At 46.5% G+C, this 27832-nt stretch overlaps 1 protein-coding gene across 14 annotated transcripts in view; it reads left to right on the top strand.

Moving 5' to 3' along the window:
- SIPA1L2 (signal induced proliferation associated 1 like 2) overlaps positions 1-22406 on the top strand; it is a 213397-nt gene extending 190991 nt beyond the window's left edge. For 11 of the 14 annotated variants that reach the window (XM_057308329.1, XM_057308323.1, XM_044386057.3 and 8 more), the window contains 5 exons: positions 6000-6131; positions 16871-16924; positions 17481-17604; positions 18763-18844; positions 21086-22406. In XM_057308329.1, coding sequence (XP_057164312.1) covers positions 6000-6131; positions 16871-16924; positions 17481-17604; positions 18763-18844; positions 21086-21232 — 539 coding nt within the window. In that variant the 3' untranslated portion in view covers positions 21233-22406. The remainder of the gene's footprint in view (positions 1-5999; positions 6132-16870; positions 16925-17480; positions 17605-18762; positions 18845-21085) is intronic. The other 3 variants (XM_057308327.1, XM_057308331.1, XM_057308328.1) reach the window with 1 other exon arrangement.
- The last annotated feature ends 5426 nt before the right edge of the window (positions 22407-27832 follow it).

Here is a 27832-nt window from a genome sequence, read left to right as displayed (position 1 = left end):
CTCAGGGCGTGATCCTGGTGTTCTGGGATCGAGCCCCACATCAGGCTCCTCCACTGGGAGCCTGCTTCTTCCTCTCCCGCTCCCCCTGCTTGTGTTCCCTCTCTCGCTGGCTGTCTCTCTCTGTCAAATAAACAAATAAAATCTTAAAAAAATATATTTAAGTCCCTAATCCATTTTTAATTTATTTTTGTGTTTAGTGGAAGAAAGTGGTCTAGTTTCATTCTTTTTCATGTGGCTGTCCAGTTTTCCCAGCATCATTTGTTGAAGAAGCTGTCTTCTTCCCATTGCATACTCTTGTCTCCTTTGTCAAAGATTAATTGACCATATAGTTTTGGGTTTATTTCTAGGCTTTCTGTTCTGTTCCATTGATCTATGTGTCTGTTTTTGTGCCATACTGTTTTGATTAGTGCAGCTTTGTAATAGAATTTGAAATCTGGTGTGCGAAACCTCTAGCTTTGCTTTTCTTTTTCAAGGTTGCTTTGGCTATTTGGGGTCTTCTGTGAGAATTCCTGGGTTTTTTTTAATAGAGATCAAAGCTCTTCAAGGAATGGTTGAAATGTTCCTATGAGCATAGACTCAAAAGAGTTCTTAAATTCAAAAGATAAGAACAGAGCATCAACTTCTGTGTGTTTCCAAATCCTGTAGTTTTGACCTAGGCCTCTCCCAAAGGATGCCCCTTGAGGCTTAAATAGAGGGAAAGTTTAGAATAAATAAAATGGGTATTTTCCTTGTAATTCAGTACTCACACAAGATGCTGCAGGCCCAGCTATAGGCTCAGCATGTGGGGCATAGGTGGTAAGAGCTGCTAATAGGCAGAAGGTGACCCTTGCTACAGTAGGCGTTACAGAAGGCATCCGTGGACCATCCGTGGCAGGGCAGGGTTTGACTGATTGCATAGGGCACTTGCTTCTCTTTTTCAAATGTTGTCAGTCTTCCCTGGTTTTTGGAGAGGAATTGCGAAACCCTAGCTATCAGACCATCAGGAAGGCCCCACAGCATTTATAACAACAAATAAAGTCAGACTCGGTAGAGATGGGCAGCACTTTCCGGTCACGGGTAAACAAACAGGAAGCCACAAGATCAACGTCTGGGCTGGAGAGCAAGGGTCCGGGCATCAGTGTCTGGATATGAGCCATCCTTCAGAATCCACAAGCCACTTTCTTCTTTGAATTGGCCCAAAGAGCAGTGTGTGCTCCTGACAGAACGCTAGCTCTGGGAGCTGGATTTGAAATAAAAGGTTTGATACCTAAGACAAGTGGTACCTTTTCTTCCTCCTCTGTAAAACTCAGGAAGCTAGCCAGTTGCAGCTGCCGTCGTGTGCACCGAGGGTGGGGGTGGCTCGCTGCCTGTGCCATACCAGACACCCCCCCCCCCCAGCCCCAGAAGCACCAGCAAGTCTTATCTGCTTGCTGACTGGGCTCCTCAAGGGCTGAACCTGGCTCTTGCTGGTCGTCCTATCCCTGGGTGCTGACATAGTTACCTGTGGGGCCTGGAAGGCAGAAGAGGCTCAGGAAGCCTGTGTAGGTGATGGCAGTGGTGATATCTACCGCCCATCAAAAGTATTCTAAAGGATTGGTGGTGGTTTTGAGTCTCAGACCCAAAAAAAAAAAAAAAAAATTAACCTTTTTTTTTTTTTTTTTTTTTTTTTTTTTGTCAATTATATGACTTTCCAAACAATTGAAAAGAAATTGAGGTGATTTTCATTGTGATAATTCAAAGGAGAATTTAGGTGCTGTTCCGTCATTTAAGGGGACTGCCCATTGACACTAGGATCTTCCTGCTCACTGACAAATGATGCAATATTTATTGCAACCATGTAGTTGCAAATGGCAAGATTTCATTTTAGAAGTCTGTGTAATATTCCACTGTGTACATAGACCACATCTTTTTTATCCATTCATCTGTCGATGGACATCTAGACTCCTTCGACAGTTTGGCTATTGTGGACATTGCTGCTATAAACTTTGGGGTGCAGGTGCACATTTGGGTCACTACATTTGTATCTTTGGGGTAAATACCCAGTAGTGTAATTGCTGGGTCATAGGGTAGCTCTGTTTTCAACTCTTTGAGGAGCCTCAGTACTGTTTTCCAGAGTGGCTGCACCAGCTCGCTTCCCACCAACAGTATAAAAGGGTCCCCCTTTCTCCGCATCCTCTCCAGTATCTGTCGTTTCCTGACTTGTTAATTTTAGCCATTCTGACTGGTGTGAGGTGGTACCTCATTATGGTTTGAATTTGTATTTCCCTGATGCCGAGTGACGTGGAGCACTTTTTCTTGTGTCTGTTGGCCATCTGTATGTCTTCTTTGCAGAAATCTCTGTTCATGTCTTCTGCCCATTTCTTGATTGGATTATTTGTTCTTTGGGTATTGAGTTTGGTAAGTTCTTTATAAACTTTGGATACTAGCCCTTTATCTGATATGTTATTTGCAAATATCTTTTCCCATTCTGTCGGTTATCTTTTGGTTTTGTTGACTGTTTCCTTTCCTTTGCAAAAGCTTTTTACCCTGATGAACTCCCAACTAGAGGATATTATGCTAAGTGAAATAAGTCAATCAGAGAAAGACAATTATCATATGATCTCACTAATACGTGGAATTTAAGAAACAAGGAAGAGGATCATAGGGGAAAAGAAGAAAAAATTAAACAAGATGAAACCAGAGAGGGAGATAACTCTTAATCTCAGAAAATAAACTGAGGGTTGCTGGAGGGCAGGGGAGGTGGGGGGATGGGGCGCTGGGTGGTGCGCATGGGGAGGGTATGTGTTGTGGTGAGCGCTGTGTGTTGTGTAAGACTGATGAATCACGGACCTGCACCCCTGAAACAAATACTGCAGTGTATGTTACTAATATAAATAAATAAATAAATAAATAAATAAATAAATAAATAAATAATAAATAGCGAAAAAAAAATCAACAACAAAAAAAATCCCTAGAGCTTTTCTAGCAGAACTGTGCTCTTCGTCAAGCAATCAAGCAGCTCCTTACCATCACTGGTGTGTCAGGGAGTGCCCGTGCCTGAGATAAGCCCACCCCCAACAAGCCCTCAGGCTCCTGAGTCCCATTTCCACCCCCCTCCTTGTTTTGTTTTCTTTGAAAGACTTGTCACTACTTATATTACCTTGTTTATTTATTTTCCCCCCATCTTTTACAAACTCCCAGAGAGGATGGGCCTTGTCCGCCTTATCCACCACTGTCCCAAACACAACACAACATGAGGCATACAGTTGTCACTTAGTAAGTACATCACAGATAGACAGGTCAGCCGATACACTCCAAGTAAACCTTGGGGGAAAGGAGACTTTCTACTGATCATCTTTGCCAGTTCCATAGTCTCCAGTAAACACAAAAGTTCCATTCCCAAACTGGGGAAGAGGGGATATTAGTTTGTAGTAAAGAAGAAAGACAGGTGGCTCAGTCAGTTAAGCGTCTGTCTTTGGCTCAGGTCATGATCCCAGGTCCAGAATCCCTGCTCAGCAGGGAGCCTGCTTCTCCCTCTGCCTGCCTCTTTCTCTCTCTCTCTGATAAATAAATAAAATCTTTAAAAAAGAAAAAAAAGACCACCCACTGTATTTCCCTCTTTTTACGCCCTGAGACCTTCCCACATCCTGGAGTCATCACATTCTTTGCAAGTGGCCTCCAGGTGACTTGACTTGCGAGCAGAGCTTTAGGACCTGCCTGCTGGGTGAATAGCTGGGCGCACTCGCTCACTCCCTCATTCACTCTGGGCTTTGGCTTCCTGGCCACCAGGATCAGATGTGTGCCGTGGCTCAATGACAGATGGCCACAGATCATGGAATTTCAGGCTGCTCAGGAATCGTTGAAGCATCCCAAGACTGTCAGTACTCCGATGGTGTTTGGGGAAGGTGGCTCTTGGAGCACGCAGCTGCTGGAGGCACAGGCGGAGCGGGGCACAGGGATGTTAGCCTAGTGCCCCATTCAGTTTGCATCCCACCCCTCTTTTCACATGGCTCCTGTGAGAGCCAAGAAGGATGTCGTTGCCTGGTGGAGAGCAGGGAAAAGTTAGCATGCATTAAGTTCGATTTTAGGCTTTACGATGCCAGAAGCTCGGGTGAAGGGTTATTTATAAAGGCAAAGAAAATCCTCAAGTTGGCATTTTTTTAGTAAAGCATGACTCTCATAGTGTCCTTTCCATAGGAATGTTCATTTACCTGATGAATTCTCCAGTCCATACTGTTTTCCTCCCCGAGGAGGGAAGGAGAGGCAGAAGGAGCAGGGGAGTGCCCAGGGGCACACGGGTTCTAGCCAGCCTGGTGCACCCTTCACAGGGCTGCCGCACTCTTAACGTGATTCCCGAAGAGCTCTGGTCACATAGAAATGGTCACAAATGTACCTGCCACCTAGTCAAATAATCCCTGTACACTTAGTGGAAAACTTGCTTTAAGCAAAGCAGCCCACGTGTTTGGAGACAAAGGAAGTGATTTTCACGTCATTGAAGATCCCTGGGCTTCTGGACCATTCTGCTTGGGGCTTAAACCTTCAATTTCTGATTGATGCCTGAGGCCTGGGAGGGGCTTCAGCCCAGCTCTGCCAAGCTGACTTTCCTGGGTTCCTGGAGAACCCAGCAAGAGAGGAGGGAGCCTTGAGTGCTAACTTCCCGCTCTCCTGGCTCGCACTCCAGCTTTGCTGCTTCCAAGGCTCCCTATTCCTCCATGGCCTGGACAGGGACTGCGCATGTGGAACAAGTATAGATGGTTCTTATTCCAAAGAAGATGAGCCTGTGGAGAAGGAGAGTGGCAGGAGCGGTGTGGACAGGACATCCATAACCAGATTCCCCTGACAATGGAATATGAGCAGGGCTAAACGTGGTAGGGCTGAAAACGAGTGGTTGCATGGGTTTCGCAGCGCTGGGTGGGGGTTGGCTGAGAGCTGCCTGTGAAGGTGTCAAGCAGGTGGAAGACCCTTAGTGCCCGTCAAGCTCAAGGTCAAACACCACCGCTCACTCTCCCGTCCAGATGCCAGCCTTTCACAGCTATCCCAAAGGGTGTGGGAACAAAAATTACAGGTGCATTGGGTTAATTATGCCCCTTACTTAATTGCGGGCTCAGACAGCCAGGTGGTCATTATTTTGATTGGTCTCATTAGGCAGATGTGTTCACAGGCAGCTGCGTGCCGCGTCTGGGGCAGGTTCAGAAAAGACATGTCAGAGACAGTCCGGGTGAAGCCTTTGAAAAATTTGTCCTCGGATGCGTAGTGAGTTCTAACAACTAGTTTTATCAATGACATAAACACTTCAGCTCCGTGATGACAGTGGAAAAAGAAAAAGAAACCTTAAAAGGTCCATTTGTACAGACAAAGGACAGACAAAATTCCATGCTGGACAGCAAGGGGTTTCTGGTTTAGCCAGTGATGAGCCAGCTCTGCGAGTCCGCAAAGCCGTCCAACCGCCGTATTTGCACATAGCATGAGAAAGGCCGTCTCTCCTCTTTCTTGCCCGTCAGTAATGAAGGTAAAGTCAGTCCTCCTGCACTTTCACAATAAACTGGTATTTGGGGCATCCTGAACGTGTGCTCTGCTTACATAACTGCATTCTTCTGGAAGCTTTTTAAACCATCGGGCTAGAGAGAGACTGTACCAAACCCTGTGTACTGTCGAAGTCTGCAGCACTTGGACGGGGGAAGTAATGCCTACAGAAATAGGACCCGATCTTGCAGCTAGGCAGACGCAGATGGATGTCCTCAGGAGAAGCCCAGCCTAGAAGGACACGGCCAGATTTCAATACTGTACCACAGGACTGCTCCATTCTAAAGTCTCTTCCATCCCGGGGCATCGCTGGCCGACCTCGGAACGAATCCGTAGGTCGTGCCTTCTCTGCAGATCTGCATCTTTCCAGCCGTGTGTCTTTTGGATAACTGCACCGTACTCTCCCCCTTTTTGCTGGGGGCAGGAGGTCTGCCGTAAGAAGTTCCCCGGGCCCTTGGAGCGGCCGCCTGTGCCCCGCACGGCCATCCGTCTGACGCTCTGGCTTTGTTTCTGTTTAGATGAGTTCTGGTTCTCCGATGGGTCCTTATCGGATAAGTCCAAGTGTGCGGATCCTGGCCTGATGCCCCTCCCGGACACGGCCACGGGCTTAGATTGGTCCCACCTCGTGGACGCGGCGAGGGCGTTTGAAGGTAAAAACTTGCAGCCTCCAGGGCCTGGGGCATCAGCGTGGGAAACGTGGCTGTATTTGGGCTTGTCTGAGTTATGGTTTTGGATACCTGACACATCTTTGTGGACGAAAACCAGCCGGGGAAGGCTTGAGCTGTCAATAAGGACATTTCCTTAGGGAGACGGTGCCATTTCATGAACTGAGCACTGGGCGAAGGACTGCAAACCTGAATTCCAGCTCAGGCACCAGCTATGACCCGGGACAAGTCACTTTTCCTCTTTGACCTCTGTTTTCTTACCTGAAATGTGGAGGTGAATATGTAGGACACAGATTGTCTCTTTCCTCCGAGTGTGATGAGGGGAGCTAGAAAGGAAGGGCCCTCAGAGGGCCTGGTGTGGCAGGACTGGCACACGCGAGGGGTCTGGTGCCTTGACATATGCGCAGATGCAGCGTGATCCGTCCGACCCGAGCCCCTGGCTCTCCCTGGCTGGGCCTCGGCTTCCGCCTCCAGCAGCGTGGTCACTGGGGTAGCCGGGCACACCCATCTCTGAGGGCCCCTCCAGCCGCCCCGCTGGCCTGAATTTTAGAAGGTTGAAGGTGCTCTGGAGGAAATACCGTTGTCCCAGCTTGCAGGTCAAGGCAGACCCAAACAAGAAAGATGCTTTGTCCGCATCCTCAGGACGGTACCTGTGGGTACAGGGGCAACCCACGACCCAGGATTATGACTTTCGCCATTTGCCGGTGCTGTCCTTCCAGGGTTACAGCTACTCCTGGGGTGACTGGCAGAACTGCAAGGGAGACAGGGCCATTTTAGTAGGGTCCTATTTGAGAATCCCCGTGTGCCTGGGCTGCAGCATCCTGGTGGAGATCCGTGTTCGCAGCCGTCCCCACGGGAAGGGCTGCAGCCACCGGAGCAGCCCATCTCTTCTCTCCTGCTCTAAGTAATTAGGATCGGTGCCTCCGGTCCTAAGCTTTGGGGGTTGGGGGAAGGTGAAGGCTACTCGCAAGCTAATTCAGACACCAGGGACGTTTAGCTTCAGTAGATAAGTAAAGGGAAACTCTGTTAGGAAATTTCTGCAAAATGAACAGGTCCTACTACTCCCTTAATAGGAGTCAGGGTCCTTGGCTCACCTCCTTGCAAAATACTTATTCCTTGTGGAAGCCTCAGAATGCCCTGTCTGCTCTGTGATGCAGCCTTTGTTCCCTTGACATTACCCGAAGTTGGTTTTAGAACCAACTGGGCCCATGGCCCAGTTATTTGCAGTGTTTCCAAACTGACATATATGTGACCTAGCCCCAAAAGGCAGGAATGCTGTCCTTACCTCTGTCCAGAGCAACCCAGACAACAGGTAACAGCATTTTCTCTGGCATGTTCTGTACACACTGTGCTGTCTTACTACCCCCAGGAGAATATAAGAACATCTATTCTGTCCTCTGCGGTGTTCTCCACTGCATAATATTTGCACGGTACTTAGCAGGCTGAATATTGCTTTATTCACTTGTTTGTGTCTTCTTATTAGGTGATGCGTGTCTCATGGGTAGGCTGCTTGTTTTATTTATCTTGTTTTTATTTATCGAGCACGTGCCAAGATAACTAAATGAGAAGAGCTAGTCCCGAAGAGTATGTAGGTATCAAATGCACAGGGTACCTGAGCTCTACCAACTCGGCGTAGTCTTTGACCTCTGAAGGTCCATTTGCATTTCATGCTCATTTTTCAGATTTGAAACAATATTTATAGGCTTATCTCTGGATCCACATACTCTCCCCCATTTGTGTCTTTGCTTGGTTCCCTTCTACTCTTCAGAATAAAATCACCACTTTGAAATGGATCTTTCCAGATTAAGAGCAGGAAGTGGAGAAAGCAAAATGGCGTACCCAGCAGTGACAAAGGTCTCAACCCAGGGACTCTGGTCACAGTCACAGCTTAGCAGCTGAGCTGTGGGCCTTTGGACAAGTCCCTTAACTACCATAATGGCCACACTTTGGGCCAACAACAAATGTTTGACAGTAATCCTCGGAGGTCCACGATTACTTGCATTAGGCTTCATTCAGTCTTCTTGTCCATAAAATGAAAACCTTTACCAAAGAACATGGAAGGCTTCTGAAAGTCTTAAACTTCCACTTCGGCCATCCTATTCATCAGAGAGTAGTTCTGAGCTGAAGTTAGAGTCTGGGTGGGAGTTGGGCACCCACAGACAAAGGAGAAAAACCATGGCGTGGAAATAGCAGATAGATGGTGCCTCAGGTGCATGGCACGTGAGCCAAACAGAGAGATCATGGGGTTCTATTTGCCAAGGAAAAGACTTTGGTTATCTGACCTTTCTGAAGTTTCCAAACATTTACAAATTGTATTTCAAAATTGCAGTAATTTTCAGGGCTGCTCTGTAGGGCGGCATACCACCTTGAGACAATAGCCCGCTTAGGAAAACACAGTTGGGAATTGGCAACTCCAGACCAGTTTTGCTGATCAGATTCCCTTGTGTCGGTGTCGGGTCCACCCTGACACGCACTGGCATGGTGGCGAGTGGGCTTCATCAGTCACCTCAGCACTTGACAGAGAAATGTCTTCACTGAGATAACCCAGTTGCCCTGCCTGGGACGTGATCTTTCTGTACCAGTTCCCAGAACCATTTCTGAGCTAGACTAAACATGATAAAGATAGTCCAAAAAAATCCCCGATGTGTCTGCTTCATTGTTACAAGCTAATACAGGCAGTTCAGAATGCCTTACTGAGCTCAGAGTGCTCTGAATAACGCTGTGCCACTATATCGACATAAGCAGTCAACCCATCTGAAAACACGCTTCAAAAAATGGAATGCGTCTGCCTATTAATACTGTGACTCTCGTAGGATCCACCGGTGTGATCGATCCAAGCAGGTGTGCCTCTCCCCCATTGATCTGCTTATGTTCCACACCTTGGCAAATGATGTATTTATCTTCGTTTAAGAGCTAAAATTGACTCTGGATACAGGAGTGTAAGAATTTCGATTTTTTACTATACCATTCAAGAATAGAGCAGTGTTGGGCGCCTGGGTGCCTCAGTCAGTGAAGCATCTGCCTTTGGCTCAGGTCATGCTCCCCAGATCCTGGGATCAAGCCCTGAGTCGGGCTCCCTGCTCAGCGGGGAGGCTGCTTCCCCCCCTCCCTCTGCAGCTCCTCCTACTTGCACTCCTTCACTAGCTGTCTTGCTCTCTCAAATAAATAAATAAAATCTTAAAAAAAAAAAAAAACGTAGAGCGGGGTACCAAACTAATCTGCCCTAATCAGGGTTGTTTAAATATATCTAAACTCTGTTGGCACACAGAACATAACATACTCTGTTACCGTAAGAGAGGCTTCTCCAAAGACAAGAGCATTTCCATACATTTCTGACCACAAGGCAATGAAAATAGAATTAAGTAAGAAAATCAGAAGAAAAACACAAACAAAAAATTCTGAACATTTGGAACTCTTAATGTAATTCATAATCATTATTCTAGGCAGCATTCAGGAATATGAGGACATTTTTTCTTTTTTCGTAACTGATGATAAAAAGATGCTACCTATTAGAATCTTTGGACTGCAGCCAGAGAATAGTCCTTAAACAAAAATGTGCTGCTTTCAGAAACATTTATTTAAATGGGAAAAAAATGAAAATTAACCAACTGAACTATACTTCAGAAAGATTCTATTAAAGCTGTGAAAGCAAACAAAAAAGAAGGAAATCAAATAGATTTTTTGTGAACTGACGAATGAATTTTCAGTGCAATTTATAAACAAAATCAATGATTAATTTTTCTTAGAACATTGTTAACACAAATTTGATCAAGAAATGGAAAATACACATGAACAAGATTAGAAATGAGAAAAGAGATTAGCATTCACCAATACATAAGAGAAATAAAAATTATTAAGGAATGTCAGGCAGCTCTATAGGAAGAAATACGATGAATAAGATATTTGGGTATTTCTTGCAAGAAAACAGGATGGTGCATAAGAAACTGTCAATGGCCCAAATATGGAGGGTATTGAAATGTTATCTAAGAATATCCCCAAATCCCAAATGTCACCTGAAACTAATGCGTTTAGAGCTCATTGTTTTCAAAGCTTCAAAGAATAATGATGTCCCTGTATAAATTTTTCTTGAAATTTAGAAGCAGCCAATAATTGCATGAGAGGATTCTTTCCTGATAACACACAAGAAAAGAAAAATCCTAAGACAATCTCAGTCATTAATCGCGATGTTAAGCTTAAATGAAATTTAGTAGGAGATTGAAAAGATTATCCATTGTTATTGGTGAGAGTTTAGCCAGTTTAATAAAAGAAAAACTTCTAATTACAAAAAGTTATAGTAGATGAAATAGTTAAAAGTTATTGTATCAGGCACCTGGGTGGCTCAGCCATTAAGCGTCTGCCTTCAGCTCAGGTCATGATCCCAGGGTCCTGGGATCGAGTCTTGCATCAGGCTCCTTGCTCATCATGGAGCCTACTTCTCCCTCTCCCTCTACAGCTCTCTCTCTCTCTCTGTCAAATAGATAAATCTTTAAAATAAATAAATAAAAATTTTTAAAAAGTTGTCATACCAATTTCCCAAAAATTGAGAAATTTTTCTAATAAAAATTGAGATTTGAGAGATACCTTTAAAACCTAATGAAGAAGATCTACTTTATTCCAAGTAGTTACATAATACCTGATGGAAAAAAATGGTTTATAAGCAGGTACCTTCAGTCCAGAAACCAGACAGGGTCATCCTTTGAGACCGTGTCCTTTCATTCTATAGTGAAGTACTTGACAATTACACCAGCAATGCAAAGAAAAAAGGAATAAATTTTGGAGATAAAAAGATATTTATACATATGCTTCTCTATCTAGAAAATATGAAAGTTAAAAAAATAGATTAAGAGGACACTTATCTTGAGCACTGAAAAATGTATAGAGTTGTTGAACTATTATATTGTACATCTGAAACTAATTAACACTATGTTCATTATACTTGATCTAAAAAAAATAAAAAGAATTCAAATTTTAAAAAAAGAAATTACCCAAGATTATAGAACAAAGTAACCAGGTAAGATATTTTAAAATGTATTTCGTATTTTGTAAGCTTTGTTTCAAAGCATTGTTAATTTTTTCAGTTATCTATTTCTGTATTAAAAAACCACCCCAAAATCAATGACTGGAAACAAGGGTGTCACATGATAATTTATGTCTCATGATTCTGTGGGTTGGTTAGGTTCAGCTGGATGGTTCTTCTGCTCCCTGTGGTTTCAGCCGGAGTCACTCAGGCAAAGCTGTATTCAGCTGGGTCTCAGCTAGAACTGGAACATTAAGGTGACCTCACTCGTATGTCCAGCTGGGCTCTGGCTGCACCCCCATCTCCGGCAGGGCAATCCGATCAGGAGAACAAAAGCAGGAGCTGGGTGATTTCTCAGGGCCTCCTGGTCTTGGAAGACTCAGTATCCCCCACATGCTGGAGGCCATCCTGCATCCCAGAGGGTGGGAGGTGGGCTCCACACCTTGGTGCGAAGGCTGTCATGTGCACATAACCATGTTTGCAGACAGTCTTCAACCAGGACAGTAACCAAGGGCATTTAGCTGTATCTGCAAGGTCAGACTATACATTCTTTGGAAATTAAGCCATCATTAGAGTTATAATTCAGGAAAGCAAAGGACATTTCAGTAAGTGAAGTGTCCTAATATATGTAAAGATAAGAAGCTTATAGTAAAGATGCTGAATCAATTTCCTGAATGAATTTGTAGATTTCGTACAGTTTCAATTCAGATATCTGAAGGATATGTTAAAGAGCTTAATTGCATCCAGTTGGAAATAGATGAAAAATAGTCCACGAAGAAAGTCTACTGTAAATCAATAATAATTAAACAGCATAGTAGTGATTCAAAAAAACAGAAATTAGTCCTTTTGGAGAAAAGAGGAAGAGCCTAGACCAAAAATCTGAATGAAATTTGGAGTTAAACGCGAAAGGAATTTATATACTCCACTTGGATTTAGGATTTAGAAAAGTCAGTTCTAGAAACAGTAAAGTAGGATTACCATCTTAGAAGCAAGGTAATGCTTTAATTATCGGGTAGTGAGAGAACATACAAAATACGACATGGCGAGATAAAAGTATTAGCTTTTTACGAACTTGAAAGAGAACATTCAGATAAACAGGGGAGTATGGGGGAGGGTTTGTAGTAAACGTGATGGGCAAAACCAGACCATCCCAAGTGCGTGGAGGGGCTTACCCAGAAAAAAACACCAAATCCCTGATAAACAGGTGGTCAAGGCATGGGGACGCACACTCCACAAAAGTAGAATTACGAAATAAGTATTTGAAAAATGTTCAATCACGCGTGTAAATTCAGAATGATAATGAGCTACCAGCTCACACCTTTGAAAGATGAAAAATGGCCCCACATTCTGGGAAGTTCTGAAGAATATTCACCACTGGTATCATTGCAAAGATAAAATGATCCCTCTTTTTGTGCAGCATGACAATAAGTAGCTAGAGCCAAAAGGTGGACCCACCCTTTGACCAGAAATCCAATTCCTGAGAACTTGCTTACTGGAAATAGGCAGAGAACCAAACTCTGCCCATCAGACCAAATGTCAGAACATCGGCATCTCCTTCATAGGCCTGTGAGGGAGAAGGTAAGTCAAGGACAGGAAGCCCATGCCCTGGCCTCCGCTTTCCTGTGACAATCAAGTTCAAAACTGGGCGGAGTCGCAGTTCAAGTGTGTGTTAGTGTGTGCAATCCTTTTGCTTGTCGCGGGCGAGATGTGACCCTTTGCGCCTCCGAGAAATTTCTAATCTATGAGATACATCGCGTATTGGTCTGACAAGCATCATTCCCTTTGTTAGGAGGAATAATGTAAGGTGTGGGGGAGCCAAGTAATGCATATAGCAGATCCCATCCCCCTCAAACCCAACCAGAAAAGCTGGCTCTGGGTCCAGCAGTGAAGCCGGGGAAGGGACATGGAGTCTCTTCAAAAGCGCTAGAATTTAAAGCAGTTCTCATTTGTCAAAATATCCCAAGTAGGCAACGGGTGGGGAACTTTGATTGAATGGATGCTGTTTTAAGTGCAAACGGGCTTTAAAAGGTGAAATTACAGACGAATGATGGGAGACTCTGGATTGCCGGGTCCCCCAGCCAACACCAGGCCAGGCTTCTCGAACTCCCCTCTGGATTCCAGCCCTTTGTTGGAATGGTGGTGACAACTGCCATCTTCTCACGGGCGCACGGAGGTGTACGTGCCCCGAGTGTCTGTGTGCAGGACGCGTGCAGAGTCAACAGCTCGTTTATCGGCCCCACTGTGGCAGTGAAATAGTCCACGGAAACATATTTTCCGAAAAAATACAAGTTTATGTTTTTCATCTATTATGCTCCACATGCCCTTGTTTTTTGTTTTAAAAGATTTTATTTATTTATTTGATGGAGAGAGAGACAGCCAGCGAGAGAGGGAACACAGGCAGGGGGAGTGGGAGAGGAAGAAGCAGGCTCCCAGCAGAGGAGCCCGATGTGGGACTTGATCCCAGGACCCCGGGATCACACCCTGAGCCGAAGGCAGACGCTTAATGACTGCACCACCCAGGCACCCCTGCCCTTGGTTTTTAAACAGAGAGTAATCAGCATCATTTTTTACGATGAGGACTGTTCTCATTTGTGAAGCAGTAGCTCAGCCTTGACAAAGTTGCTGAAGTTACTGGTACTTGAACACGGACAGTGTGTGTGTGTGTGTGTGTGTGTGTGTGTGTGTGTGTAAGCATAAACAAAGTGACATAATTAGTCAAAAAACAGAAAAGAAGAATGCTATTAAGATGAAAAATGCAAAGTTAATTTAATATAGTAAATCAACTTAAATGATCTCAAAAGTAAGGAAACTGTCTCGGGCCAGCGACAGTAGCTACATCTTAAATGAAGCATAATCCCAGCACTTTTCTTTGCTCGTTACTGAGAGGCAGACTCTAGACCATTATCTTGCAGCACTTACGGACAGGCTGTAAAAGGCCTGAGCCAAAGCATTTATGTCCAAAATGCAGTGTAACGTTTTGTTTTGTTTTTTTCTTTCCTGGTTGCCAGTTAAGTCAGCTCTCCACGATCTGATAAGCCCAGTGCTCCGTATCAGTACCCTAATTTCCGACATGTAGCTACAAAGCCCCAGCTTCCGTGTCATTTGTAGTGACAGCAGAGACACGTTAGAAGAGCTTCGTTTGGGGACATGGGTTTGGTTGAATGGTGCCTCCTGCTTGCATGGCCTGCGTGGCCTGTATCCAGCACACTTACCTTCTCCTAGTTCACGCCCTCGGCAGGCAGGACTAATCCATCAGAGCCCTGCGCCTCCCCGATGCAGGCCTGGCCTTACTGATCCCCAGGTGCTCCGGGCTGCCCGTGTGGGCCACGGCCGTTACCCAGCTCCAGACCGATGTGGAATATACTGTTGACTGTCCTTGCTCTTGGGTAGTGCCAAATGCGCTAACAAGAAACCGCATTGAAGTAAGGTTTTTCTAAGATGATTTAAAGGGATGGAGTGTTCCATGTGTACCCCATGCCTGGTGTTGTCCCCTCCTCTTAGCCAAATGTTCTTGCGCAGAGAAGAATGGGAAGGAGAAGGACTAACGGGCTATTTGTGTCGATTGTGGGTGATTGTATCTGCTGCGGTCCCCATTTACGTGAAGTTTGGACTCCCCGGCCTATCTTCTACGGTTTTGTCTGTGCCACAGGGTTCAATGTCAGTCACTCCTTGTTACTGAATAGTTATCGTCAAACAAATAAGCTGTGGAAGAATAAAGCTCCCACTGGAAACTGTCACTAAGGTTAGGTATTTTACAGAGCAGTAAGTGTCTGGACTTAATCAAGCGGCGTTCTGTTTGGATTTCAGCCTCCCAGCTTTTCAGATCCAAAGTGAAATCCTTTTTGTGAAATTACATTGCTGGCAAAACTCCCTTTCTGGCTTCTTGCCTCCTGACCAGTAGGACCTTGTTTCTCCCCAGGGAATGCTTGAATGACTGCCAGCAGCCAGTTCTGTTTCTCTCAAATATGTGGATATTTTATCAATTAAGGTAGAAATAGATGGAGCAAGGGAAGACATTTACAGCCAGATATTTCGGCTGGACCATCAGATTCAAATATATTAAGAAAGATGGAAACTCACCGAATTATCACTGGATTGCGTAAAATCTGGATGAGTCAATGGAACTCTTTTAAAGAGTGAGAAAACTAAATTCTTTATCTGTTTTGACTTTCCTTTTTTGTCAGTAAATTTACTGTAGAATAAAAATAAATCCTCTGTTAATTTTTCTTTTTTTGTGAGGTGTTTTTTGGGATCATCACAGAACAGAGGGTTATCTTGGGCGTCATGGCAGCCCCCGACGCTCCCCACCCCACCCCTGAAGCTGCTTAGCCCCGGCCAGTATGCCCCATCGTTCCTGCCCCCACCTCTGCCATTGACATCCCATCCTGCGTAGAAACAGGCAATACCCAGTTGTGCTGTCAACCTTAATTAAATTACAAATTGTTTCATCATATGCCCAAATCCTACGAGTCCGCGCCAAACTGGGAACACGACGGTCTCTCAGAACGCATGGTTGCAGAATGTGCATCATCTCTTAGTTTTGAAGTGTGGAGGACGTCCTTAAAGCTTTATAGACACATTCGTTGAAGGACGTCTGGGTACCTGTCACAGGTGGTGGGACATCTGATCTTGGAAAGCGGGCTGCAAGGCTGGAGAATTCCCTGGGATCATGCGGGGCGCTCAGCACCAGCTCCAGGAGGGTCCGGGCCCCAGCTGGGAGCTCCCAGCACAGGGCCGGTGGTGTTCCAGCTCGCTTTCCTCCTCCATGTGCGCTGGCAGCCTCCACCGTTCCTTCTAATTAACAGAAGTGCAGGACCCTCCATAAAGCAGACAAGCAGGTAGCCTCATTAGGAGACTCGTCCAGCAGCCGGAGGAGACCGAGTGGGATAAATTAAGAACAGAGCACCCCTGACGCGGACCAGAGTGCAGTTTCCTAGCCATTAATCAAATCATATGAAAAAGACACCACAGCACTAATACACCTGCTGTATCCCTTGGACCCCAGCTGCAGAGGCGTACGTGTGCTCGGGCACCGAGGAAGGAGCCGCCGGGGAACGGGGAGGTGGATAATTAGACGTATTCCCGCTTCTCACCTCCACCTTGTTCCAACACAGGCCTGTTTTTGTGCATGCCATTCAGCATTTGTGGACCGATGCTCTTGGGTCCATGTTCAGCCCGCGGAACTGGGCCAGGCTGGTGCCTGTTTCAAAGAATATTACATTCCGTTTCCTGCCTAGCTCGGGAAACATTGAGTGTGAAGTTACCGGTTCTAAGAATAGAAATGGCCCGGCGCCAAGATAAGGCAGGGTAGTCATGCTGACCGTTGTTACTGCTGCTGTTTCTAGTAAGGCTATGTAGCCAAGCTCGCTCACCACCACTGTTTTGTGTTCACAGAGTGGGTCATTTAAGCAAACCCCAAATGGTCATGTGTTCTTACGGTTGGTCTCGCCTCTCCATTGTACACAAGCGGGTGCACCCAGCCAGGACCGTTACACGTGCCATGTTGAACCACATTGCTTGGCATCGCACATTATTGGCTGTCAGGGGCCACACCTCGTTCAGCACGACACATACACACACACACAGACACGTGCATGCATGCATGCCCAGGCTCAGGACCCCATTATCTGAGCCTTGTGTGGGCTGCAGAGGCTTCCAGATGCGTAGAGATACCACTGTTCATAGGAAATTCTAAATCTTATTTCAGGTCTTGACTCAGATGAAGAACTTGGGCTGCTCTGTCACCACCCGTCCTATCTAGGTGATTGTCCGGGGCTGACCATGGGCTCTGGATGTTCTGTAACCTTTTCTTTCTGTGTCATGTGTCTGCACGTCTGCATGGTTCCCTGAGCTCGGAGGGTTGGCACGCACAGGGGACATGGGTCCTGGCTGCTGTGTCTCCGGGATGCTCCCCCACCCCGGTTTGGGGCCCGCTGGAGGAGGGGGCCATCCCCTCGGTTCTGCTGACCAGCCAAGTCATCCTGCGACGCCGTTATTTCGTGCCCAGCCGGCCGCTTTGGCATTTCTTGGGATGTGGAAGGAGAAAGCAGATTGGCTCTAGCAAATCGAGGATCTGCTAATTGTCCCCGTGGCTGTGGTGTGCGCATGCCATACAGCCCCCGAGGACAGCCAGTCCTGATGCTTTCTGATTGTCAGCAGCTTGCCTGAGTGTGTTTTTCTTTGTTTTGTTTGAAACAGGGCAGTCACTGATTTGGGGAGGGGGGCGGGGTGTTTGGGGTTAGTGGCTAAATCCGCTTCCACACACATGGCCCTGTGGCCAGGACTAAACTCTTGGTGTGTGTGTCTCCCCTCCTCAGACCAGAGAGTGGCGTCCTTCTGTACCCTGACCGATATGCAGCACGGCCAGGACCTGGAAGGCGCGCAGGAGCCGCCCTTATGTGTAGACCCAGGCAGCGGCAAAGATTTCATGGACGCGACTGGGTATGTGAGCCCCCCCTCCACTCCCCAGGCCCCTGAGTAACAGGTTCAGCCAAGCCCAGGCCACCAGGAGATGTTTCCAGCCTGCGTCCCCTGGGTCCTTCAGGATCCAGATACGGGATTGAGTGGGGACCCCATACTCAGATAATGGGGTCCTCTAGAGCCTGTGCAAACCCTGCTCCCTGCCCTGCTGGGGGGGGGGGCAGCTCTTGGTAGCAGAAGTGCTCTGCCCTGTAGGCGGTCCCTGTCTGCTAAGACTTGTCACCCCATGGTGCCCATGGTGACGAGGCTCTCTGACAGAGGGTGGGGGCCAGGATCCGCATCTGCCGGTAATTGCTGCCACCGCCCCAATGGACAGGGACCTTGCATCAGTCTCCCACTGCCAGGCTGCACGTGCAGACCTGCCACGGGCACAGCTCCCCCCAGAAGCCTGGTCCTTGACCCCGCCTTAGGCAAAGGAGCCGTCTTGTTCCCCTATATTCTTTTTTTTTTTTTAAAGATTTATTTATTTATTTATTTGACAGAGAGAGAGACAGCCAGTAAGAGAGGGAACACAAGCAGGGGGAGTGGGAGAGGAAGAAGCAGGTTCATAGCGGAGGAGCCTGATGTGGGGCTCGATCCCGTAACACGGGGATCACGCCCTGAGCCGAAGGCAGACGCTTAACCACTGTGCCACCAGGCGCCCCTATATTCTTGACATGTTTATTCTTTACCTGCTTCCAATTTTCTTATGAACTTGTGTGACCGTTAACTGGCCCATTCATCTTGGTAGTGAGCCTCATGATATTTTCTTGACAGAGAAAAACAAATTGGGGAAATCGAATCTATATTTGGTTCCCAGGACCTCAATGGTCTACCTAGTCTCAGCTGGCTAAACTGATTTAGATAATCTATCTTCTGGGTTGTTTATTTGTTTGTTACCAATATATATGCCTGCAGATTCTGAATCCCTTTTTAAATCAACAGAGATCCAGAAGGGATTTTCTACCGAAGCAGGAATGTGTTCCCTTTCCAAATCTGACATAATATTATGTATTTCTTCGCTGGGCTCTAAGCACATGAAATAATTCTTTGAGTGAAAACTTTACCAACAAAAGTACCGAATGCTACCTCTTTACTTCCATGGCCTCCAGTCTTTCTGACTCCACCCTCCTTCTCTAGGGAGCGGTCTCCATCGACACTGACCGGGAAAGTCAATCAGCTGGAGTTGATTCTCCGACAACTGCAGACTGACCTTCGGAAGGTAAAGGAATCCATTGCGATCTGTAATCAGAAGTCTGTCCTGCACAATCACCCCCTTCCAACCAGTAGAAACAAAAATGAAGACACTCAGGAAAGATAGTCAAAGCCAACAACAGAAACAAAGCCTCCTAAGGTCTAATTCTCTTTTCTGGCCTCCAGCTCATATTTTTCACTGTAAGGGGACCCAAGGATTGCGGGAAATAGGACTAAATGAGGGTGAGCCTTCTGGACGGCCAGTCTTCGGAGCGAGGTGGAAACACACAGGCTAGCGTTTTTTGGTTCAGGGAGTGATCGGTTGTACCAACTACTGATGAGCTGACCTGAGAGGAGTTAGTTGCCTGGAGTGGAGAGGTTCCGGGATATGGACTCTCCAGAGCCGGAACCAGAAAGGTCCCAAGCAAACTGGGACAGCACCCTGCCTCCAGCTGTAGGGTAGTTGGAGAGCTGAATATAAGAGTTGAGACAGGAAATCAAGATAGAGAGAGAGAGAGGAAGAGACAAAGCCCCTGGTGTATCTATAGGGTGGGGTTAAACTGAGGGACCTGGAGTATAAGCTGGGTGAGAAGACATGCTGTCACTGTCACTGCAGGGGACAGTGAAAAAAGGTACAATTGGTGCATTAGATAATTATTGGAGGAGTGGATGCTGGAGAGATGACTCTAAAAGGACAAGGGATGGGGGTTGGGACATGGGAGGCTGAAGCACGAGCAAACTATGCGGTTTATGGGTAATGGTAAGGCACAGGATGTGGCCGTGGGAGCCGGGGTTGAGGAGGGCTTGGTTTCCAGATCACAGAGAGGAAGTGGTGGAGAGAATGGATTGGATTTGGAATCATCAACAAACATGACAAGTGGTAGGGGAGAGAAGAAAAGCAAACCACATTCTAGAATCTTCCATGAGTGATGGGAGGGACTGGAGACAGAGTAGATAATTGCAATGAGCAGGGGTGGCAGGTCCTATAACCTTAGTCACACTTCTCAGAAGAGCTGAAGTTTTAGGGGAGAAACTCCCTGGGCACTGCGGGATAAGGTCTTTGCTGGACCACCAGGTCCCAAGTCCCCATGACAGGCAGACAGCCTCTCCCCCTTAGGGAGCAGCCAGGAAAGCAGTGTCCTCGGGAGAGGGCCGGATCCATCTAGAGGTGTGAGGATAAAGGGAATTTCAGGGAAGAGGTTGAGAGTTCCAAAGGTTTTCATGGCAGAGTACCAGTTCCACAGGTCACCAGGAAAGGAGCAGAGGGTCTTGGAGGGGTGGGCCTCTGGTGGCCTTAGGCATGTTGGATGTTCTGAGCCATGCCGGAGTTGGGGACCTCTGAGTGACTAGGGAGAGTCGGGGCAGAAGGAAAGGAGTGTTGAGCCTTGTCCTCAGGTGATACTCAAGCCTCCTTATAGGACTGGTGTCTCTCAGCAGTGATCCAGGTGGTATTGGGGGTGCATGGGCAGGGGTCTGGAACTAGAAGCGGACCTTGAGGGAGGTGCCAGACGTGCCAACGGTAGACTGAAAAGTCTCGTGAAGAGGCCGCAGACCCCAGCTCATCCCAGAGGAGTGCCGGAGGCAGAGCTGCGGGTGGCGTCCGTGGTCACGTTAAATCCCATCTTTTAAAAAATACCGATTGTTACAATCTGACAGTGACCCTTTGTCTTCTTTGGGGCAGGACATCCCTTTCAGCACTTGGGAACTGAAACTCAGGGTTGTACGTTTTGTTCATTGCTGTGTATTGGGAACCACAGATGGGATTCTTCTGGAAGTGTTGATTATTTTTACATAGTTTTTAGTGGCAAACTCTGAAGGTCATTATGGAAACACGCTGCAGTGGGACAGCTTACGAGGGCGTGAAAGGCCTAAGTACTCGCTTTATTAGAAACACACCTGCAACCAGCATCGCTGTTCACACCAGGTGTGTGTGGCGAGGGAGTTCGCTCGGAAAGCTCGTGCGTTTGTCCCAGCTCTGTCTCCCAAGCTCCTCCCATGGTCTCCTGGGTTTGGATGGAGGATGATGTTATCTCTCCCAGATAACAGCTATCTTGATACCCTTTGTGGGTGAAGGAGAGTGACAGGAAGGAATAGGCCAGGTGTTCACCCCAACCCCCTGTGTCCTTGGTGGACCCCAGGAGCAGGCCAGTCACCCCCGAGGAGGTCCCGCCCCCGAGTCCCCGCAGAAGTGAGGCTGAGGGTCCCGGGCCTGCAGTTCGGGGACAGGGGATGTGCCGGGCATGCGTGACGTCTGCTGCGCTCTTCGCAGGAGAAGCAGGACAAGGCGGTGCTCCAGGCCGAAGTGCAGCACCTGCGCCAGGACAACATGCGGCTGCAGGAGGAGTCGCAGACGGCCACGGCGCAGCTGCGCAAGTTCACTGAGTGGTTCTTCAACACCATCGACAAGAAGTCTTAACCCGGCCCGGCCCGCCAGAGGTGGGGGGCCTCGGGGAGACGCCCCGCGCCCCCCGGGAACTCGCCAACGCGTGGTTTCTCAGTGTGCTTGCCGCCAATCGTAGATGTGTTTGCCGTCCCACCCCGTCTAGCACCGCTCACCCCCCGCAGGGTAGGGAGGCGACGCTTTCCCGGAAGCCATCTGGTGACAGCAGAGAGGACAGAGGACAGCGAGGCCCTGTGCACATGAATGTAACCCCCGGAGTCGAGATGAATGTAAACCCCGGCGTGGGGTGGGAACCTCTTCGTGTGGGACTCCGCGGCCGTGGGGCTCTGGCGCGGGCGCACCTCAGGACGGGGAGCACGGGGCTTCGCTGCCTTGCAGCAGGTGACCTGGTAGACACGGGGAAAGCAGCTGACCATAGTCGGGGCTTTAGTAGTATTGTAACATAAACCCCGAAACAAATAATCAGACATAGACTTTAATGTTAAAGGTGCTCTATTTTTTTGGATGTACAGCAGTTTTATTTCTCACAGCCACATTATCATAGCAATAAGAGAGGGGCATAGTAACTAGATGGAGAAGCCGCGTGGGGGAGATTAAAAAAAAAAGTGCTGATGTCTTTAACACTAGTTTGAATGCAGTTCATTTAGAGACTATTTATTTGCAGGAGCAAACAGTGCCTGAATATTAACAGTGTTCTGGTTTAAAAAAAAACAAGATACATATGCCTTGTATATGGCTCAGTAAGCAGTCCCTTCGACTCCTAGTTCACTGTGTATAGTTAACGCTCTGCTGAGTAGCGCACGCCTGCTTACGTCCTAGAATCTCCTAGAACCTCCCATCGGCGGGGAGCCAGCAGAGTCCTGTGTACACAATGCCAAATTTGTTTATCTTTGTACAGAAGCTTTGAGGAAGTGTCTTGTATTTAACACCCTTATTTAAGCTTATTTAACCATAAATTGTTAATTTTATAAACTTTGGTTTGACCTGCACTACGACAAGGGGGGTGTAGGTACAGCAAGCTCTGGGGGGCCGAGCTTGCCCGGAACAGACTAGAAGCAGGGCGGGAAATTCGAACAACTGAATGCTGCTAGTAACAAGTCCTTTGTATTGCTTTACCATTTTTAACTGTTCTATTTGAGATGAACATACATTTTGCTTTTTTAATAAATGTTCAAAAGAGTCCACATCAGTCACGGTTGTTGTTCGGTCAATGGAGATTTCTGACATCTCTGTGTCAGTAATTTGAGTGCATGGGGGTGCGTTTGGGGTCATTTAGCATCTTAATCTGTACCGAATCCTGCTTCGCCAGCTTCTTCTAGAATTGCAAGCTCGTTTGAAGGAAAGAGTAACTCGAATTAATAGCTGCTGTGTTCCACACACTCTTCTCTGCCCGTTTCATCAGCGGGGTTCCCACTGTTACAGCCCAGGAAACTGAGGCTCAAGTTCAATGATTTACCCCAGCCAGGAATTGGGCATTGCTTACAGGAAAATACAGAAGGTAAAAGAGGAGGAATTTGAAAAATAATCAGGAAGAGGTAAACTATAAATTTGAATCAAATGTAGGACGAAGAAGACCCAGAATGTGGGCCCCAGTGGGAACGGAGCCCCAGTAAGGTACAAAGTTCTCAACCTTCTGAGAACAGAAATTATACGAAGAATTTGGAGGAAGGAGAGGGATTTCTAGAACTTATCCTAAAAGGGATGTCTTTCGTGGGCTGCACCTGAGAGGTGTACTGAAAATATTCAACATTCCTATACCCCATGTAGAACTAGGCTTTTCCTAAGGCTGTTCTTGAAGCCGCCCTGTGAGCCATACAGGTGCGCTTCCAAAACGCCTCCAGTGAATGCAGGTTTTGTGGGAGTCAGGACATTATGGACCAGAGAGAGATCTTCCCCACTCCCTTCCTTTCCTGTCACTGTGTGCCAGACACTGTGCCAGGAGCCCAAGAGCCAACCAACAGGAGTCAAGACCCAGCGGGGCCCATCTGCCTTGGGCATGCAGTCTGTATGGGGGGGCAGACATTAGATTATTTCAAAATGTGGAGAGGCAGAAATAAAGAGGACCTGAATGGGTTCCTTAAATAATCATTGTAACAACTGACATTGTTTGGATGGCTCCTGTGTGCCAGGCATCATCCTGGCCCTATTGATGTCTGCATAGCTGCATGTGCGATAATATACACACTCCCTCTATACAGACCAGGAATAGAGACATAGTGTGCCCAGCGGAGACCCCTGGGGGTGGGAGACTTTGAAGGAAAGTCTTCCAAGGGAAGACTTGGAAAGAAAGCCAGCCATGAGAAGCCAGCCATGGGAAGAATATTCTAAATAGATGGGACACAGAGTTCAAGGGCCCTGAGGCTGTACAAGTCAGGATGCATGAATTAGGTAGTAATGGGGACAGTGATGGGATGAGTTGGAAAGACAGGTAAAGCCAGATCATTAGAGAGTTACAAGCTGTGGTAGTCTGGATTTTGTTCTAAGTCAAAAAGAGGCTGTTGAAGCAAGAAAGGAACACTATAAGATGTGTATTTTAAAAGACTATTTGGAAAATGAGTGAATGAATGAATGAGTGAGTGAATGACTATTTGGACCTCTGAAGGAGAAAGGATCACCTAGGACAGGCATCTGCAAACTTCTCTGTGGGGCACATAGTATATATTTTAGGACTTGGGTGTCACGTTCTTTTTTTTTTTTTTTTAAGATTTTATTTATTTATTTGACAGAGATAGACAGCCAGCGAGAGAGGGAACACAGCAGGGGGAGTGGGAGAGGAAGAAGCAGGCTCCCAGCGGAGGAGCCTGATGTGGGGCTCGATCCTAGGATTCTGGGATCACACCCTGAGCTGAAGGCAGATGCTTAACGGCTGAGCCACCCAGGCACCCCTTGGGTGTCATATTCTGTCTCTTGCATATTTTCAAATTCTGATTACCCCTGAAAGCTGGAAGATCACTCCACTCTTAGCTTCCAGGCTACCCATCAGCATAGCTGACCAACCCCCGTGATAAGAGAAAGAATAGAAAAGAGAGACCGGGGGCACTAGGTGGCTCAGTCGGTTGAGCATCTGACTCTTGGTTTCAGCTCAGGTCATGATCTTGGGGCTTTGAGATCAAGCCCCACGTCAGGCTCCCCCCTCTGCAGACAGTCTCCTGAAGATTCTCTCCCTCTGCCCATCCCCCTGCACACACTCTCTCTCTCTCCCTCTCTCTCCAAATAATAAATAATAAAATAAAATAAAATAAAATAAAATAAAATAAAATAAAATAAAATAAAATAAAATAAAATAAAAAGTGAGACTGGTCCCGGGGAGAGGTGAGCACAATACAGCTACAATGAGGTGGGAAAGGTGGAGAAAAGTAGATGGATCACACTTGAAAGATAGAACCCACCGAACCACTGATGGGTTGGAGACAGGAGGGAAAGTTTTGGTTCAGGGATAAGCCCTAAACTTCAGAAGAAAGGATAGACTCCACATTCATCAGAGAGTTTTCCACAAATCTGTCCAGCCTCTAATAAAAGCTTACCAGCAGGTGGTCCTTGGCAAGGGCCTGAGCGCATCGTCGCAGTGGATGCCTGGGCCATAGAGGGCAAGAAGCAGACAGAAACGTTGACCTTGTTTAGAGAAGAGAGGAATCTGACCAAACCTAGCTGAATGGAGAGCCATCCCACCTTCCGAAAGTGCACCTGTAGACAAAACCAGAAGGTGTTTTTTGAAGAAGTACTTCTCAGTCTACACTAGCAAAAGATTGAGTCATCTCTCAAGTCTGCCTCCAAAGGGCCACGCCCAAGAATGGCCAAAACGATGTTGGTCTGCTAAACTTTTCTCGAAGGGGTGCTGCCGGTCATATGCCATAGACATGCTCCCATAGTACGTGTGGCTTTGTGCGCTTGGCAGTCTAGTGAACACTGTTGGTTACAAAATGTACCCTTTACCAACTAAACATGCTGACTTACTGGAACATTCACCAAGTACAAACTAATTAAATATTGGAATATGTCCACTAAAATTATTTTTACTTTGGAATAATTAATATCCAGCAGGTTTTTTTCTAACCATATGGAGCGATCTATTATGTATTAAAGACAGTCAACTATGTGACAGAGTTCATTTGTATGCTAGAGGCTTCTGTCCTGCCATTCTCTGCATCAAGGAGCAGGTTTATCATTAAAAATACAAGTTAGATTTGAGAAGGGCATAATCCCAGTCCTGCCTCTGCTGATCTCACAATTCTCTTTTGAAATGCCAGGAGTCTGTTCTGCTGGTCCATTAAAATGCAGAAATTGATTTTATATATATATATATAAAAATATATATATATAAATATTTATATATATAAATATATATATATATATCCATTGATATATACATAATGAAAGTCCTCATCAAACTCAAAGCCATAAAACTATATCTTCCCGTCTACAGATACAAAGAGATATCTATAAAAAACAGAATAATACTCTTGATTTCTTCAGAAGGAACTATAACTGGTTAATATTGGAATACCAGGATATTAAAATGACTTGCTCCTTATATAAAAATATCAGCCTGAGAAACCTGGAATTGCAGGTTAGAGCGAGAGCTGATGCAAAATTTGACTGACAAGCCATGAATTCCCTAGTTTTGGAGAAACTGTGAACATAGCCCCTTGAAGAGTCAGCCCCACCCTTGTTCCCAACCAGGTGAAGGCAGGTCACTACAAATGAGCCGCCATCTTTTCAGCCGCCCTCCTCACCACTGGAGTCACCATGAAATACATTTGGGCAAAACTTGGTAAGAGGCAAGGGCTCGTGACTTAAAGTCCCAGATTCTGAAGATTATTAAATAAACCTCAGATCCTCCGACGTCAAGCCAATGTACGTCCTTCAGAATTTCCAAGTTGGGGATGGGGGAGGGACGAAAGGAAGTGATACAGGTTTTTACAGACGCTTTGCTCCTGGGAATTACAGGTAAGGGTAAGCAGGTGGCTTGAGTCTTTGTGGATTTGGGGCTTAAAAATGTAAAACCACTCCCCTAGATCGAGCATGCCTAGTTCAGGTGTGCTGCTCAGTAGCGGAAAATAAAGTAAATAGAGTTGACTGGGTTTCATTCAACACCTGCTTAGAGGCAGGTGGGAGGTAAATGTGTTTGTTTCTGCTCCACAGGATGGAAAACGGCAAGAAACCTGCCCAAATCCAAGGGATGGGTTATGTTTCTGACCTATGACCTCCAAATTAACCCAAGACCAAGCTTCCTGGCTTGTCAACAATAGGAATTAGGCAGAAGCTTCAGCACAAAGAAAAGTCTCCTCGTGAATTTTATAATAGGCTTAAATCATCACCCCCAAAGGTGACATTCTTGCATTTTTAACATGGAAGATTGGGGGGCTTGTAAGTTACCTTAAAAAAAAAAATCCTGTAAGTCCTTCCAGTTTACCTTAATATCAGAAAATGTGCTGTCCTCTTAAATCTTTACAATCAAGGTTTTGGTACAGCTACTTGCAGCTTCTGAAAAACACCAGGCTCTGGTTTTCATCCCTAATATCAGAGACCTGCCTAAAATGTGCAAAGCAGCTTGGTTTTTCAGAAAAGCAAAGAAAAAAAATAATCAGCTCCCTTGACATGCAAATGCCCTTTGGCTGCTAAACTGTAGCCAAGTTATTAAAGAACAAAATTAAGGGTTAGACTACCAATATCCTGGGCATCCATACCATTTGATCGGACGGTGAGGCACTCGTGATTTTGTTGTTTGAATATCAGCTCTCCCAGCTTCCTCCCATGCAGAGAAATCATGAAGTCTGTGCTCAAGGGGGATTCAGAGTAGTAGCATTTCAGTGAATTATCTGCCTCAACAGAATGGTGCTGGCTCAGAGAGAACGGCTGTAAATACGCGTCTGCACATGGAGATTCCAGAGCCTGGCGGTCTCCTCTGTCACTGTGCATAACAGAAAGAGGGCCCGGGCATCGGGGTCCTTGACCCTCTTCTCCACAACCGTGGTCAGTGCTAGGAAACCAAAAGGGACCTGGCTGAATGCTCCATTCAACTGGGATCATTAAACATGGGAGTCGTGTGCTCTTCTAGGATCTGATTAGACACCTTGTAGAAGTCATTACAGACCCCATCTGGGCTGCGGGCTTGCCAAACAGCAGGTGGGGACTCACAGTCCCCACTTCCACGACTGCAGAATTCCAAGGTTGGGCATTCTACATCCCTTTAAATTAAGTACTTGAGAACCCAAATCGCACTATTCCAGAGAGGAAGTGGCCCTTTCCTACAGCAGGACACCAAAGCCGGTGGGTTTAGCCCCTTAACTCCTACTTGATTCTATTTTGTTGCTACTGTTGAACTATCTGAAGGCCGTTGCTCAGCCAACATTGTCATAAAACCATTTCATTTCTAAATGATTGTGCAAGGTGGAGGCTTGGTAGGGACCCGGGTAAAGAGACTGGCATATGGGGCCACACTGTGTATCCCACTGTAATCCCATTGAGAGGAGCTCTGAAATCAAGTGTTTCTCCCTAATTTAACAGATCTTGTTCTGTTCTTTCAAAGCAAGAGCCTGTTAAGTGATTTGTCCTGAAATGCACAACCGAACTAAACCTGGCTGCCCTGTTGTCTACTATCTCGCTGTTTTATGA

This window comes from Ursus arctos, unplaced genomic scaffold (genome assembly GCF_023065955.2).
Source record: "Ursus arctos isolate Adak ecotype North America unplaced genomic scaffold, UrsArc2.0 scaffold_7, whole genome shotgun sequence".
Taxonomy (NCBI): Eukaryota; Metazoa; Chordata; class Mammalia; order Carnivora; family Ursidae; genus Ursus; species Ursus arctos.
The sequence above is the reverse complement of the archived record's forward strand: the minus strand, read 5'-3'. Positions and strand labels throughout refer to the sequence as shown.